This window comes from Prorops nasuta, unplaced genomic scaffold (assembly GCF_024137725.1).
Source record: "Prorops nasuta isolate Cenicafe-Biocafe unplaced genomic scaffold, Cenicafe_Pnas_1.2 PNAS00046, whole genome shotgun sequence".
Taxonomy (NCBI): Eukaryota; Metazoa; Arthropoda; class Insecta; order Hymenoptera; family Bethylidae; genus Prorops; species Prorops nasuta.
In genome coordinates this window covers 135914-150116 of record NW_027116843.1, presented here as the reverse complement: position 1 = coordinate 150116, position 14203 = coordinate 135914, and the positions used below count along the sequence as shown (strand labels likewise).

Sequence of the window (14203 nt, the reverse complement as noted above, 5' to 3'; positions counted from 1 at the left end):
CAAATATGTACTCCCTGACCCCAAGTGGGTTTCCCTAGTCCCATACAGGGTCTCCCTGACCCGAAGTGATTTACCCTAGTCCCATAGAAGTACTCCCTGACCCCAAGTGTGTTACCATAGCCGCTTTATAAGTACTCCCTACCCTCAAGTGAGTTATCCTAGCCCCTGTATATGTACTCTCTGACCGCATGTGAGTTACCGTAGTCCCATATAAGTACTCCCTGACCCTAAGTGAGTTACCCTAGCCCATTCATATGTACTCCCAGACCCAAGTGTGTTATCCTAGTCCCTTATAGCTTCTCCCTGACCCCAAGTGAGTTACCCTAGTCCCTTATAACTTCTCCCTGACCCCAAGTGAGTTATCTTAGCCCCTTTATATGTACTCTTTGACCGCAAGTGGGTTACCCTAGTCCCATATAAGTACTCCCTTACCCCAAGTGAGTTACCATAGCCCCTTTATAAGTGCTCCCAGACCCCAAGTGAGTTACCCTAGTCCCTTATAAGTACTCCCTGACACCAAGTGAGTTATCCTAGCCCATTTATAAGTACTCCCTGACCCGAAGTGAGTTATCCTAGCCCCTTTATATGTACTCTCTGATCGCAAGTTAGTTACCCTAGTGTTATGTACCATTAAAAAGGTATCCACGATATTCCTTTAGTGGAAATAACTAATAGTATAACATATACACACTATACGATGCCTAAACCCCAAGCTAGTCGCGCGACTAGTGTTGTTCGATAAAAATTACAAGAAGGACAATTCTGGAGATCTCGGGATCCGAAGGGGTCGATCGGTCGTCGTCGTATCGATTCGGGTGGGCACGTGATCTTCGCTTCGTGAGAGCTAGCTGTCTATATAAAGGGTAGCAAGGGCGCGTAGAATACTTTTTTCTTTCGTAACATTAACGACTTCACATAGATCTCCAGGGTGGTCGATAATCCACAAAACCGATCACACTAGAACAGTTTGAATAAAGAGGATAACAAACATTAAATACAGTGTGAATTAATAAAGGAAGATCCGCGCTGCCTATCTCCAGTTGACGGGGATAACATTTGGTGCCTCCTGTGAGGTGAACGTTTATTGAAGTCAAGAGACAAAGGAGACGAGCATAAAAGGTAGGTCATTCGGATCATTCTTATCGGAAAATGGCGGATCGCGTTAGACTAATTATCCAAAAACGGACAGCGCTAAAAGCACAAATGACAACAGTAAGCAACATCCTCGACAAAGACAACATAGAGAATACAGTGATAAAACTTCGTATGAAAAGGTTAACCGAATTGTTCCATAATTTCGAAGAATTAGCGGACCAGTTGATGATTCTAGATTCTAATGAAGACCACCAAAATGAATTAGAATCATTACAAGAAAGATTTTATACCCTCGCGAGTAGAGTAGAAAATATTTTATCATCCTCACACACAGATAATTCAAATTCAGTTTGTAGTGTTGCTAGCAATCATACACAGATAGATGCAACCTCGAGTTCAACGTGTACAGAAAAACGAATAGTCAAATTGCCACAAATTTCGTTACCAGTATTTAACGGTAAATACGAGGGATGGCTTTCTTTTAAAAATGCCTTTCGTAGTCTCATTGATTCTCGTACCGATTTATCCGATGTAAATAAACTGCATTACTTAAAATCAGTGCTGGTCGAAGAAGCAGCGAAAAAGATAAACATTTTTTCGGTAAGCTCAGCCAACTACACAAAGGCTTGGGAAATACTGGAACGATCATATGAAGTTAAACGTATTTTAGTATCTAAACATATATCCTCAATGCTAAATCTACCGGTTTTAGAAAAAGAATCCACGAAAGGATTATCTAAATTGGCGGACGACATGCAACAGCACATAGCTGAATTAGGAACATTAGGCGTGCATGTAACGTCAGAAATAGCAGTGCACATTTTGGAATCCAGATTGCCAAAATCAGTGATTAATCAATGGGAAGCGTTATTAACGCGAGACGAATACCCAGGTTTAGAAGCCATGTACGAATTCTTATATAAGTGTGCCGTGAACGCGTCGAGGCGCGAACGCGTAAGATCAAACGATTCCGATGTTGACGGACACGACTCTTCCGCGAAGAAACGTCGTAAGGGTATTACTGGGCAAGTGTTTACATCCACAGAAACTCGATCGTGCATAGCCTGTCAAACTGCGTCTCACCCATTGTTCAGATGCGAAGTATTTAGGAAACAAACACCGATAGATCGTTTCAATTTTATAAAAAAATCAAAATTATGTTATAATTGTTTGAGATCACACAAAGGAAAGCCTTGTAAGCTATCGGGATGCACAATATGTAAACAACGTCACAACACTTTATTGCACTTAAACAAAGAAGTAATGAATAGTGACACAAAAGAATCGAAGACTTCTACTGACGTAGTATCATGACTAGCACGTAAACGAACTGAATATGACAACACAGACCCAGTAGATTCAATTTCTACGTCACAATTACTACCAACCGCTCGTGTGATGTTCCGAAATCGTCATCATGCATATATTTATGGTCGTGCTTTATTAGACACAGGCGCAACGAACAATTTTATTTCCGAAACCATGGCGAAAAGGTTAGGGATACGAATCGACCCATGCAGCAAAATGATTAAAACCGTAGATGGCATGAATACCATCGCGCAAGGATCAGTAAAGGTGACTGTTAAATCATCAAATAATGATTATAACATACAGTTAACATGTTTACTTATGCCAAGAATATCTGATTCGGTACCAATAGAATCGTTTCCGCGCGAACTCATTAAATTACCAAAAAATATAAAATTAGCAGATTCAGAATTTCACATATCCAGACCTGTAGATATTTTAATAGGTTCAGGTGTAACGTTACCGTTATTCGCTATCGGACAAATAAATTTGTCACAAAATGATATCAAATTGTGTTTACAAAAGACACTTTTAGGTTGGGTAATAGCCGGTGGATTGACAAATTCGATGGAACATGAGCAGGTGCATTGTTCCACTTCTTTAGAAAATTTGATGACTAAATTTTGGGAAGTGGAAGAAGTTTTACCGGTGAAATTCCTTTCAAAGGAGGAAACTGAATGCGAGAAACACTTTATAAACACCGTCACTAGAGACAAAACGGGCCGTTATATTGTCAGGTTACCATTCCGTAAACGAATCGTAAATTTTGATGGATCTAAAGAAGTTGCCACTAAACGTCTTATACATTTAGAACGGCGTCTATCATCAAATAATGCTTTAAAGGAAGCATACACGAATATTATAAAGGAATATTTGCAACTCGGTCATATGGAACTGGCGGACAATGACGACAATACAGGCTTCTACATGCCGCATCATGCGGTGTTTAAAAGCGCAAGTCTCACTACAAAGGTTAGAATTGTTTTCGACGCTTCTACCAAGGACAGATCCGGGGTTTCGTTAAATGATGTCTTAATGACAGGACCGACGATTCAAGATAGATTGATATCTCACTTAATTCGCTTCCGTATGTACAGATATGTACTCACAGCCGACATTGAAAAAATGTATCGGCAGATACTAGTACATGAAGAAGATCGACGTTTTCAAAAAATATTGTGGCGTCACGAGGGTCAATTGCGAACTTTGCAACTGAACACACTAATATTCGGAATTTCGTCATCCCCCTATTTAGCCATTCGTACTATCAAAAAATTAGCAACCGATGAAAGTAGTACGTATCCAAGAGCTGCTGAAATTTTAAAGGGACATCTTTATGTTGACGACCTATTAACAGGTGCAAGAACGATCGAAGAAGCCCGTTCATTAAGGGACGAATTAATTTCATTGTTAGAGCGAGGAGGGTTTGCGATACGTCAGTGGGCATCTAACGACCTAAGCATAATAAAGGATTTACCTTCGAATTCTATTCATGCAAATTATATCTTAAATATAGACAATAATTTAAAAACTCTTGGAATTACTTGGAATGCACGGGACGACAAATTTTACTATACGCCTAATCCCATAGAAATTAACAAGAGTCTAACCAAACGGAATACGTTATCAAATATAGCAAAAATTTTTGATCCCCTCGGTCTGATAGGTCCTATAATTCTCTATTTGAAACGTATAATGCAAAATATTTGGCGGACGGGTTTAAATTGGGATGAATCGTTACCACAAGAAATTCATACCGATTAAACGAATTTCGTAAATCAATGGCGAACCATGGGTTCGATATCATTCGACAGAGGATTGTTGGGGATTGATTGTCAAAATATACAACTACACGGGTTTTGTGACGCCAGCAACAATGGGTACGGAGCGTGCTTATACATACGATCAGTCGATAGGTCTGGGACAATAAAGTCGAACTTAATTAGTGCGAAATCTAGAGTCGCCCCCCTTAAACCATTAACCATTCCGCGGCTCGAACTTTGTGGAGCATTTTTATTAGCACAATTGTATAAGGATATCATTGAAACCATCGATTACAATCAATTCGATCAGTGTATATTTTGGTGTGACTCCACCATGGTACTGCATTGGTTGGCCACTCCCCCACAAAATCTGAAAACATACGTAGCGAATCGAGTGAATAATACGAGGCAACTTAGTGCGCCTCACGAATTGCGTCACATTAAATCAGAGGATAATCCAGCTGATGCCATCTGTAGAGGCCAATTACCATATGATTTCATCGAGAATCATCTTTGGAAAAATGGACCTAAATGGTTAGTCCAATCAGAAGATCAATGGCCGAAGCATGTACTTCAACACATCGAAATTCCAGAGTTAAAGAAAGAAATTTGTTTAGCCGCAACGATAATGGATTTCGATGTCCTCCATAAGTTTTCGTCTTATGAAAAAACGATTAGAATCATAGCTTATTGTTTACGGTTTCGGAAAAATAACAAATTTGTAGGTCGGTTACAAATCGAAGAGATAAATAATGCCGAATTATGTGCAGTTAAGATAATGCAACAGTTATATTTTTCAGATATTATCAAGGCACTAAAAAACTCTGGGAATAAAAACTCCTTATCCTTCGCTAATTTGAGTCCTTTCTTAGATAAGGACAATATAATTAGGGTAGGGGGTCGTCTACGTAATTCTAGTTTAACATTTGACAAAAAATACCCCATACTCTTACCAAAACACCATTTAACCGATTGTCTAATACGTGAAACACACAATAAATATTTTCATACAGGAATACAATCCACGCTATACACTATACGTCAGAAATTTTGGTTGTTAAATGGTAAGAATTATATTCGAAAAATAATTAGGTCCTGCGTACGTTGTTCTCGGTACAACCCTAACGCTGTAAATTATACAATGGGTAATTTACCTTCTGTCCGTGTAACAGCATCACCTCCGTTTAGCCATACGGGTATTGATTTTTGCGGACCGTTTTTTATTAAAGAAAAAAAGTATAGAAATCGTAATAAATTAAAAATCTATGTTTGCGTATTTGTCTGTATGGCAATTAAGGCCATTCATTTGGAAGTAGTCACAGATATGACAACGGAAGGATTTTTAGCTGCCCTACGCAGATTCATGGCTAGACGAGGATTACCCAACATGTATACTCGGACAATGGTACGAACTTTGTCGGGGCTAATAATACATTAAAGGAAGTATATCAGATGTTCAATACACTTGACGATGCATGCAAAATTGAACTAGAAATGAGTAAAAGGCAAATTCACTGGCACTTTATTCCACCGACCGCACCTCATTTTGGCGGATTGTGGGAGTCCGCAGTCAAAATATTTAAACACCATTTATATCACGTTGTGGGAAATTCTTTATTTACATTGGAAGAATTCAATTCTCTGGTTGTCGAAATCGAGGGTGTGCTTAATTCACGTCCGATAATGTCCGCATCAACCGATCCGAATGACTTACAAGCACTATCTCCGAGTCATTATTTGATTGGTCGACCAATGACCTCTATTTTGGAGGAAGACTTGTCTTCAACCCCAGATAACAGATTATCATAATGGCAACATATATCAAAGGTTCGCCAAGATTTCTGGAACCGATGGAATAAAGAATACTTGCATGAACTGCAAGTTAAAAATAAATGGTTTAAAAATAGCTCGAATGTCAAAATCGGCGAACTGGTTTTAATAAAAACCAAATCACTACCCTGCTCTCAGTGGGTATTAGGACGTATCATTGAAACACATGCTGGCAACGATGGCATTGTGGGAGCAGTAACATTGAGAACTGCTTCCGGAAATTTAAAACGGGGTACGAAATACATTTCTCCATTACTAAATGAAGAATGAGCCATTTACCTGAATCATTTCATTAAATGAATGATCCGAAGAGATAATCGATAAACGAGGTTGTCCTCGACAAAAATATAAAAAAAAATAATTAATTTTGTCATTAGCGCTTAAATGCGTCCACGAATAAATAATGCAACATGCATTAACATTTAGATTTAATTCATTTCTTTTGAACTTTGTAAATTTGTTCAAATTATATCTTGTGAAATACTCATAATACTTATATTATAATATCTTTGTATTTGTTTAATATTATGTCATAAATGAATCTTTGTTACATCAACCATTGTACTAACTATGTATGAACTTTTCATGTAATGGTGATTGATCGGTACCCTCTCAACGGGGGGAGTATGTTATGTACCATTAAAAAGGTACCCACGATATTCCTTTAGTGGAAATAACTAATAGTATAACATATACACACTATACGATGCCTAAACCCCAAGCTAGTCGCGCGACTAGTGTTGTTCGATAAAAATTACAAGAAGGACAATTCTGGAGATCTCGGGATCCGAAGGGGTCGATCGGTCGTCGTCGTATCGATTCGGGTGGGCACGTGATCTTCGCTTCGTGAGAGCTAGCTGTCTATATAAAGGGTAGCAAGGGCGCGTAGAATACTTTTTTCTTTCGTAACATTAACGACTTCACATAGATCTCCAGGGTGGTCGATAATCCACAAAACCGATCACACTAGAACAGTTTGAATAAAGAGGATCAGAAACATTAAATACAGTGTGAATTAATAAAGGAAGATCCACGCTGCCTATCTCCAGTTGTCGGGGATAACACCAAGTCCCATAGAAGTACTCTCTGACCCCAAGTGAGTTACCATAGCCCCTTTATAAGTACTCCTTGACCCCAAGTGAGTTATCCTAGCACCTTTATATGTACTCCCTGACCCCAAGTGAGTTACCCTAGCCCATTTATATGTACTCTCTGACCGCAAGTGAGTTACCCTAGCCGCTTTATATGTACTCCCAGACCCCAAGTGAGTTACCCTAGTCCCATAGAAGTACTCCCTGACCCCAAGTGAGTTACCCTAGCCTCTATATAAGTACTCCCTGACCCCAAGTGAGTTACCCTAGTCCATATAAGGACACCCTGAACCCAAGTGAGTTACCATAGCCCCTTTATAAGTACTCCTTGACCCCAAGTGAGTTATCCTAGCACCTTTATAAGCACTCCCTGGCCCCAAGTGAGTTATCCTAGCCCCTTTATATGTACTCTCTGACCGCAAGTGAGTTACCCTAGTCCCATAGAAGTACTCTCTGACCCCAAGTGAGTTACCATAGCCCCTTTATAAGTACTCCTTGACCCCAAGTGAGTTATCCTAGCACCTTTATAAGTACTCCCTGACCCCAAGTGAATTATCCTAACCCCTTTATATGTACCCTCTGACCGCAAGTGAGTTACCCTAGCCCATTTATATGTACTCTCTGACCGCAAGTGAATTACCCTAGCCGCTTTATATGTACTCCCAGACCCCAAGTGAGTTACCCTAGTCGCTTATAAATACTTCCTGACCCCAAGTGAGTTACCCTAGTCCCTTATAACTTCTCCCTGACCCCAAGTGAGTTATCCTAGCCCCTTTATAAATACATCCTGGCCCCTTGTGAGTTACCCTAGTCCCATATAAGTTCTCCCAGACACCAAGTGAGTTACCCTACTCCCATATAAGTACTCCTCGACCCAAAGTGAGTTAACCTAGTCCCCTCATCAGTACTCCTTGACCCAAAGTGAGTTACCCTAGACCCTAAATAAGTACTCCCTGACCCCAAGTGAGTTACCCTATCCCCTATATAATTAGTCCCTAACCCCAAGTGAGTTACACTAGTCCCATATAAGAACTTCCTGATCCCAAGTGAGTTACCCTAGTCCCATGGAAGTACTCCCTGACCACAAGTGAGTTACCCTGACCCCTTTATAAGTACTCCCTAACCCCAAGTGAGTTACCCTAGTCCCATATAAGTACTCCCTGACCAGAAGTGAATTATCCTATCCCATATATATGTACTCTCTGACGCAAGTGAGTTACCCTAGTCCCATATAAGTACTCCCTGACCCTAAGTAAGGTACCCTATTCCCATATAAGAACTCTCTGACCCCAAGTGAGTTATCCTAGCCCCTTTATAAGTACTCCCTGACCCCTAGTGGGTTACCCTAGTCCAATATAAGTACTCCCTGACCTCAAGTGAGTTACCCTAGTCTCATATTAGTTCTCCCAGACACCAAGTGAGTTACCCTACTCCCATATAAGTACTCCTTGACCCAAAGTGAGTTACCCTAGTTCCCTTATAAGTACTCCTTGAACCAATGTGTGTACCCTAGCCCCTTTATAACTACTCCCTTACCCTAAGTGAGCTACCCTAGTCCAAAATATGTACTCCCTGACCCCAAGTGGGTCACCCTAGTCCCATAAGTACTCCCTGACCCGAAGAGATTTACCCTAGTCCCATAGAAGTACTCCCAGACCCCAAGTGAGTTACCCTAGTCCCATAGAAGTACTCCCTGACCCCAAGTGAGTTACCCTAGCCTCTATATAAGTACTCCCTGACCCCAAGTGAGTTACCCTAGTCCATATAAGGACACCCTGAACCCAAGTGAGTTACCATAGCCCCTTTATAAGTACTCCTTGACCCCAAGTGAGTTATCCTAGCACCTTTATAAGCACTCCCTGGCCCCAAGTGAGTTATCCTAGCCCCTTTATATGTACTCTCTGACCGCAAGTGAGTTACCCTAGTCCCATAGAAGTACTCTCTGACCCCAAGTGAGTTACCATAGCCCCTTTATAAGTACTCCTTGACCCCAAGTGAGTTATCCTAGCACCTTTATAAGTACTCCCTGACCCCAAGTGAATTATCCTAACCCCTTTATATGTACCCTCTGACCGCAAGTGAGTTACCCTAGCCCATTTATATGTACTCTCTGACCGCAAGTGAATTACCCTAGCCGCTTTATATGTACTCCCAGACCCCAAGTGAGTTACCCTAGTCGCTTATAAATACTTCCTGACCCCAAGTGAGTTACCCTAGTCCCTTATAACTTCTCCCTGACCCCAAGTGAGTTATCCTAGCCCCTTTATAAATACATCCTGGCCCCTTGTGAGTTACCCTAGTCCCATATAAGTTCTCCCAGACACCAAGTGAGTTACCCTACTCCCATATAAGTACTCCTCGACCCAAAGTGAGTTAACCTAGTCCCCTCATCAGTACTCCTTGACCCAAAGTGAGTTACCCTAGACCCTAAATAAGTACTCCCTGACCCCAAGTGAGTTACCCTATCCCCTATATAATTAGTCCCTAACCCCAAGTGAGTTACACTAGTCCCATATAAGAACTCCCTGATCCCAAGTGAGTTACCCTAGTCCCATGGAAGTACTCCCTGACCACAAGTGAGTTACCCTGACCCCTTTATAAGTACTCCCTAACCCCAAGTGAGTTACCCTAGTCCCATATAAGTACTCCCTGACCAGAAGTGAATTATCCTATCCCATATATATGTACTCTCTGACGCAAGTGAGTTACCCTAGTCCCATATAAGTACTCCCTGACCCTAAGTAAGGTACCCTATTCCCATATAAGAACTCTCTGACCCCAAGTGAGTTATCCTAGCCCCTTTATAAGTACTCCCTGACCCCTAGTGGGTTACCCTAGTCCAATATAAGTACTCCCTGACCTCAAGTGAGTTACCCTAGTCTCATATTAGTTCTCCCAGACACCAAGTGAGTTACCCTACTCCCATATAAGTACTCCTTGACCCAAAGTGAGTTACCCTAGTTCCCTTATAAGTACTCCTTGAACCGATGTGTGTACCCTAGCCCCTTTATAACTACTCCCTTACCCTAAGTGAGCTACCCTAGTCCAAAATATGTACTCCCTGACCCCAAGTGGGTCACCCTAGTCCCATAAGTACTCCCTGACCCGAAGAGATTTACCCTAGTCCCATAGAAGTACTCCCTGACCCTAAGTGTGTTATCCTAGTTCCATATAAGTACTCCCTGACCCCAAGTGTGTTATCCTAGTTCCATATAAGTACTCCTTGACCCCAAGTGAGTTATCCTAGCACCTTTATAAGTACTCCCTGACCCCAAGTGAGTATCCTACTCCCATATAAGTACTTCCAGACCTCAAGTGAGTTACCCTAGTCCCATAGAAGTACCCCTGACCCCAAGTGAGTTACCCTAGCCCCTATATAAGTACTCCCTGACCCCAAGTGAGTTACCCTAGCTTCTTTATAAGTACTCCCTGACCCCAAGTGGGTTACCCTAGTCCCATATAGGTACTCCCTGACCCCAAGTGATTTACCGTAGTCCCATATAAGTACTCCCTAACCCCAAGTGAGTTACCCTAGTCCCTTATAAATACTTCCTGACCCCAAGTGAGTTACCCTAGCCCCTTTATAAGTACTCCCTGACCCCAAGTGAGTATCCTACTCCCATATAAGTACTTCCAGACCTCAAGTGAGTTACCCTAGTCCCATAGAAGTACCCCTGACCCCAAGTGAGTTACCCTAGCCCCTATATAAGTACTCCCTGACCCCAAGTGAGTTACCCTAGTCCTAATAAGGACACCCTGACCCCAAATGAGTTACCATAGCCCATTTATAAGTACTCCTTGACCCCAAGTGAGTTATCCTAGCACCTTTATAAGTAATCCCTGGCCCCAAGTGAGTTATCCTAGCCCCTTTATATGTACTCTCTGACCGCAAGTGAGTTACCCTAGCCCATTTATATGTACTCTCTGACCGCAAGTGAGTTACCCTAGCCGCTTTATATGTACTCCCAGACCCCAAGTGAGTTACCCTAGCCCCTTTATAAGTACTCCCTGACCCCAAGTGAGTTACCCTAGTCCCTTATACCTTCTCCCTGACCCCAAGTGAGTTATCCTAGCCCCTTTATAAGTACATCCTGGCCCCTAGTGAATTACCCTAGTCCCTTATAAGTGCTTCCTGACCCCAAGTGAGTTAACCTAGCCCCTTAATAAGTACACCCTGGCCCCAAGTGAGTTACCCTGGTCCCATATAAGTACTCACAGACATCAAGTAAGCTACCCTAGCTTCTTTATAAGTACTTCCTGAACCCAAGTGGGTTACCCTATTCCCTAATAAGAACTCCCTGACCCCAAGTGATTTACCCTAGTCCCATATAAGAACTCTCTGACCCCAAGTGAGTTACCCTAGCTTCTTTATAAGTACTCCCTGACCCCAAGTGGGTTACCCTAGTCCCATATAGGTACTCCCTGACCCCAAGTGAGTTACCCTAGCCCCTTTATAAGTACTCCCTGACCACAATTGAGTTACCCTAGTCCCATATAGGTACTCCCTTACCCCAATTGATTTACCCTAGTCCCATATAAGTACTCCCTCACCTCAAGTGAGTTACCCTAGTCTCATATTAGTTCTCCCAAACACCAAGTGAGTTACCCTACTCCCATATAAGTACTCCTTGACCCAAAGTGAGGTACCCTATTCCCAAATAAGAACTCTCTGACCGCAAGTGAGTTACCCTAGCCCCTTTATAAGTACTCCCTGACCCCAAGTGGGTTACCCTAGTCCCATATAGGTACTCCCTGACCCCAAGTGATTTACCCTAGTCCCATATAAGAACTCTCTGACCCCAAGTGAGTTATCCTAGCACCTTTATAAGTACTCCCTGGCCCCAAGTGAGTTATCCTAGCCCCTTTATATGTACTCTCTGACCGCAAGTGAGTTGCCCTAGTCCCATAGAAGTACTCTCTGACCCCAAGTGAGTTACCATAGCCCCTTTATATGTACTCCTTGAACCGAAGTGAGTTATCCTAGCACCTTTATAAGTACTCCCTGACCCCAAGTAAGTTATCCTAGCCCCTTTATATGTACTCCCAAACCCCAAGTGACTTACCCTAGTCCCTTATAAATACTTCCTGACCCCAAGTGAGTTACCCTAGCCCCTTTATAAGTACTCCCTGACCCCAAGTGAGTTACCCTAGTCCCTTATACCTTCTCCCTGACCCAAAGTGAGTTATCCTAGCCCCTTTATAAGTACATCCTGGCCCCTAGTGAATTACCCTAGTCCCTTATAAGTGCTTCCTGACCCCAAGTGAGTTACCCTAGCCCCTTAATAAGTACACCCTGGCCCCAAGTGAGTTACCCTGGTCCCATATAAGTACTCACAGACATCAAGTAAGGTACCCTAGCTTCTTTATAAGTACTCCCTGACCCCAAGTGGGTTACCCTATTCCCTAATAAGAACTCCCTGACCCCAAGTGATTTACCCTAGTCCCATATAAGAACTCTCTGACCCCAAGTGAGTTACCCTAGCTTCTTTATAAGTACTCCCTGACCCCAAGTGGGTTACCCTAGTCCCATATAGGTACTCCCTGACCCCAAGTGATTTACCGTAGTCCCATATAAGTACTCCCTAACCCCAAGTGAGTTACCCTAGTCCCTTATAAATACTTCCTGACCCCAAGTGAGTTACCCTAGCCCCTTTATAAGTACTCCCTGACCCCAATTGAGTTACCCTAGTCCCATATAGGTACTCCCTTACCCCAATTGATTTACCCTAGTCCCATATAAGTACTCCCTCACCTCAAGTGAGTTACCCTAGTTTCATATTAGTTCTCCCAAACACCAAGTGAGTTACCCTACTCCCATATAAGTACTCCTTGACCCAAAGTGAGGTACCCTATTCCCAAATAAGAACTCTCTGACCGCAAGTGAGTTACCCTAGCCCCTTTATAAGTACTCCCTGACCCCAAGTGGGTTACCCTGGTCCCATATAGGTACTCCCTGACCCCAAGTGATTTACCCTAGTCCCATATAAGAACTCTCTGACCCCAAGTGAGTTATCCTAGCACCTTTATAAGTACTCCCTGGCCCCAAGTGAGTTATCCTAGCCCCTTTATATGTACTCTCTGACCGCAAGTGAGTTGTCCTAGTCCCATAGAAGTACTCTCTGACCCCAAGTGAGTTACCATAGCCCCTTTATAAGTACTCCTTGAACCGAAGTGAGTTATCCTAGCACCTTTATAAGTACTCCCTGACCCCAAGTAAGTTATCCTAGCCCCTTTATATGTACTCTCTGACCGCAAGTGAGTTACCCTAGCCCAATTCTATGTACTCTCTGACCGCAAGTGAGTTACCCTAGCCGCTTTATATGTACTCCCAAACCCCAAGTGACTTACCCTAGTCCCTTATAAATACTTCCTGACCCCAAGTGAGTTACCCTAGCCCCTTTATAAGTACTCCCTGACCCCAAGTGAGTTACCCTAGTCCCTTATACCTTCTCCCTGACCCCAAGTGAGTTATCCTAGCCCCTTTATAAGTACATCCTGGCCCCTAGTGAGTTACCCTGGTCCCATATAAGTACTCCCTAACCCCAAGTGAGTTAACCTAGTCCCTTATAAATACTTCCCGACCCCAAGTAGGTTATCCTAGTCCCTCCCTGACCACAACTGAATTATCCTAGCCCCTATATATGTACTCTCTGACGCAAGTGAGTTACCCTAGTCGCATATAAGTACTCCCTGACCCTAAGTGAGGTACCCAATTCCCATATAAGAACTCTCTGACCCCAAGTGAGTTATCCTAGCCCCTTTATAAGTACTCCCTGACCCCAAGTGGGTTACCCTAGTCCCATATAGGTACTACCTGAACCCAAGTGATTTACCCTAGTCCCATATAAGTACTCCCTGACCTCAAGTGAGTTACCCTAGTCTCATATTAGTTCTCCCAGACACCAAGTGAGTTACCCTAGTCCATATAAGGACACCCTGACCCCAAGTGAGTTACCATAGCCCCTTTATAAGTATTCCTTGACCCCAAGTGAGTTATCCTAGCACCTTTATAAGTACTCCCTGGCCCCAAGTGAGTTATCCTAGCCCCTTTATATGTACTCTCTGACCGCAAGTGAGTTACCCTAGTCCCATAGAAGTACTCTCTGACCCCAAGTG

The 14203-nt window shown here is 42.6% G+C and overlaps 2 protein-coding genes across 2 annotated transcripts; both read left to right on the top strand.

The window, feature by feature from the left end:
• The first annotated feature begins 1149 nt into the window (after positions 1–1149).
• LOC136784097 (uncharacterized) lies at positions 1150–4167 on the top strand. The gene is made up of 2 exons (XM_066744600.1): positions 1150–2365; positions 2444–4167. Exons 1-2 carry the CDS (start codon positions 1150–1152, stop codon positions 4165–4167), a joined length of 2940 nt encoding a protein of 979 aa, XP_066600697.1.
• A 27-nt stretch (positions 4168–4194) lies between these two features.
• On the top strand, positions 4195–5975 carry LOC136784096 (uncharacterized). Its single transcript, XM_066744599.1, has 2 exons — positions 4195–5571; positions 5619–5975. The coding sequence occupies exons 1-2, from the start codon at positions 4195–4197 to the stop codon at positions 5973–5975; spliced, it is 1734 nt and encodes a 577-aa protein (XP_066600696.1).
• The last annotated feature ends 8228 nt before the right edge of the window (positions 5976–14203 follow it).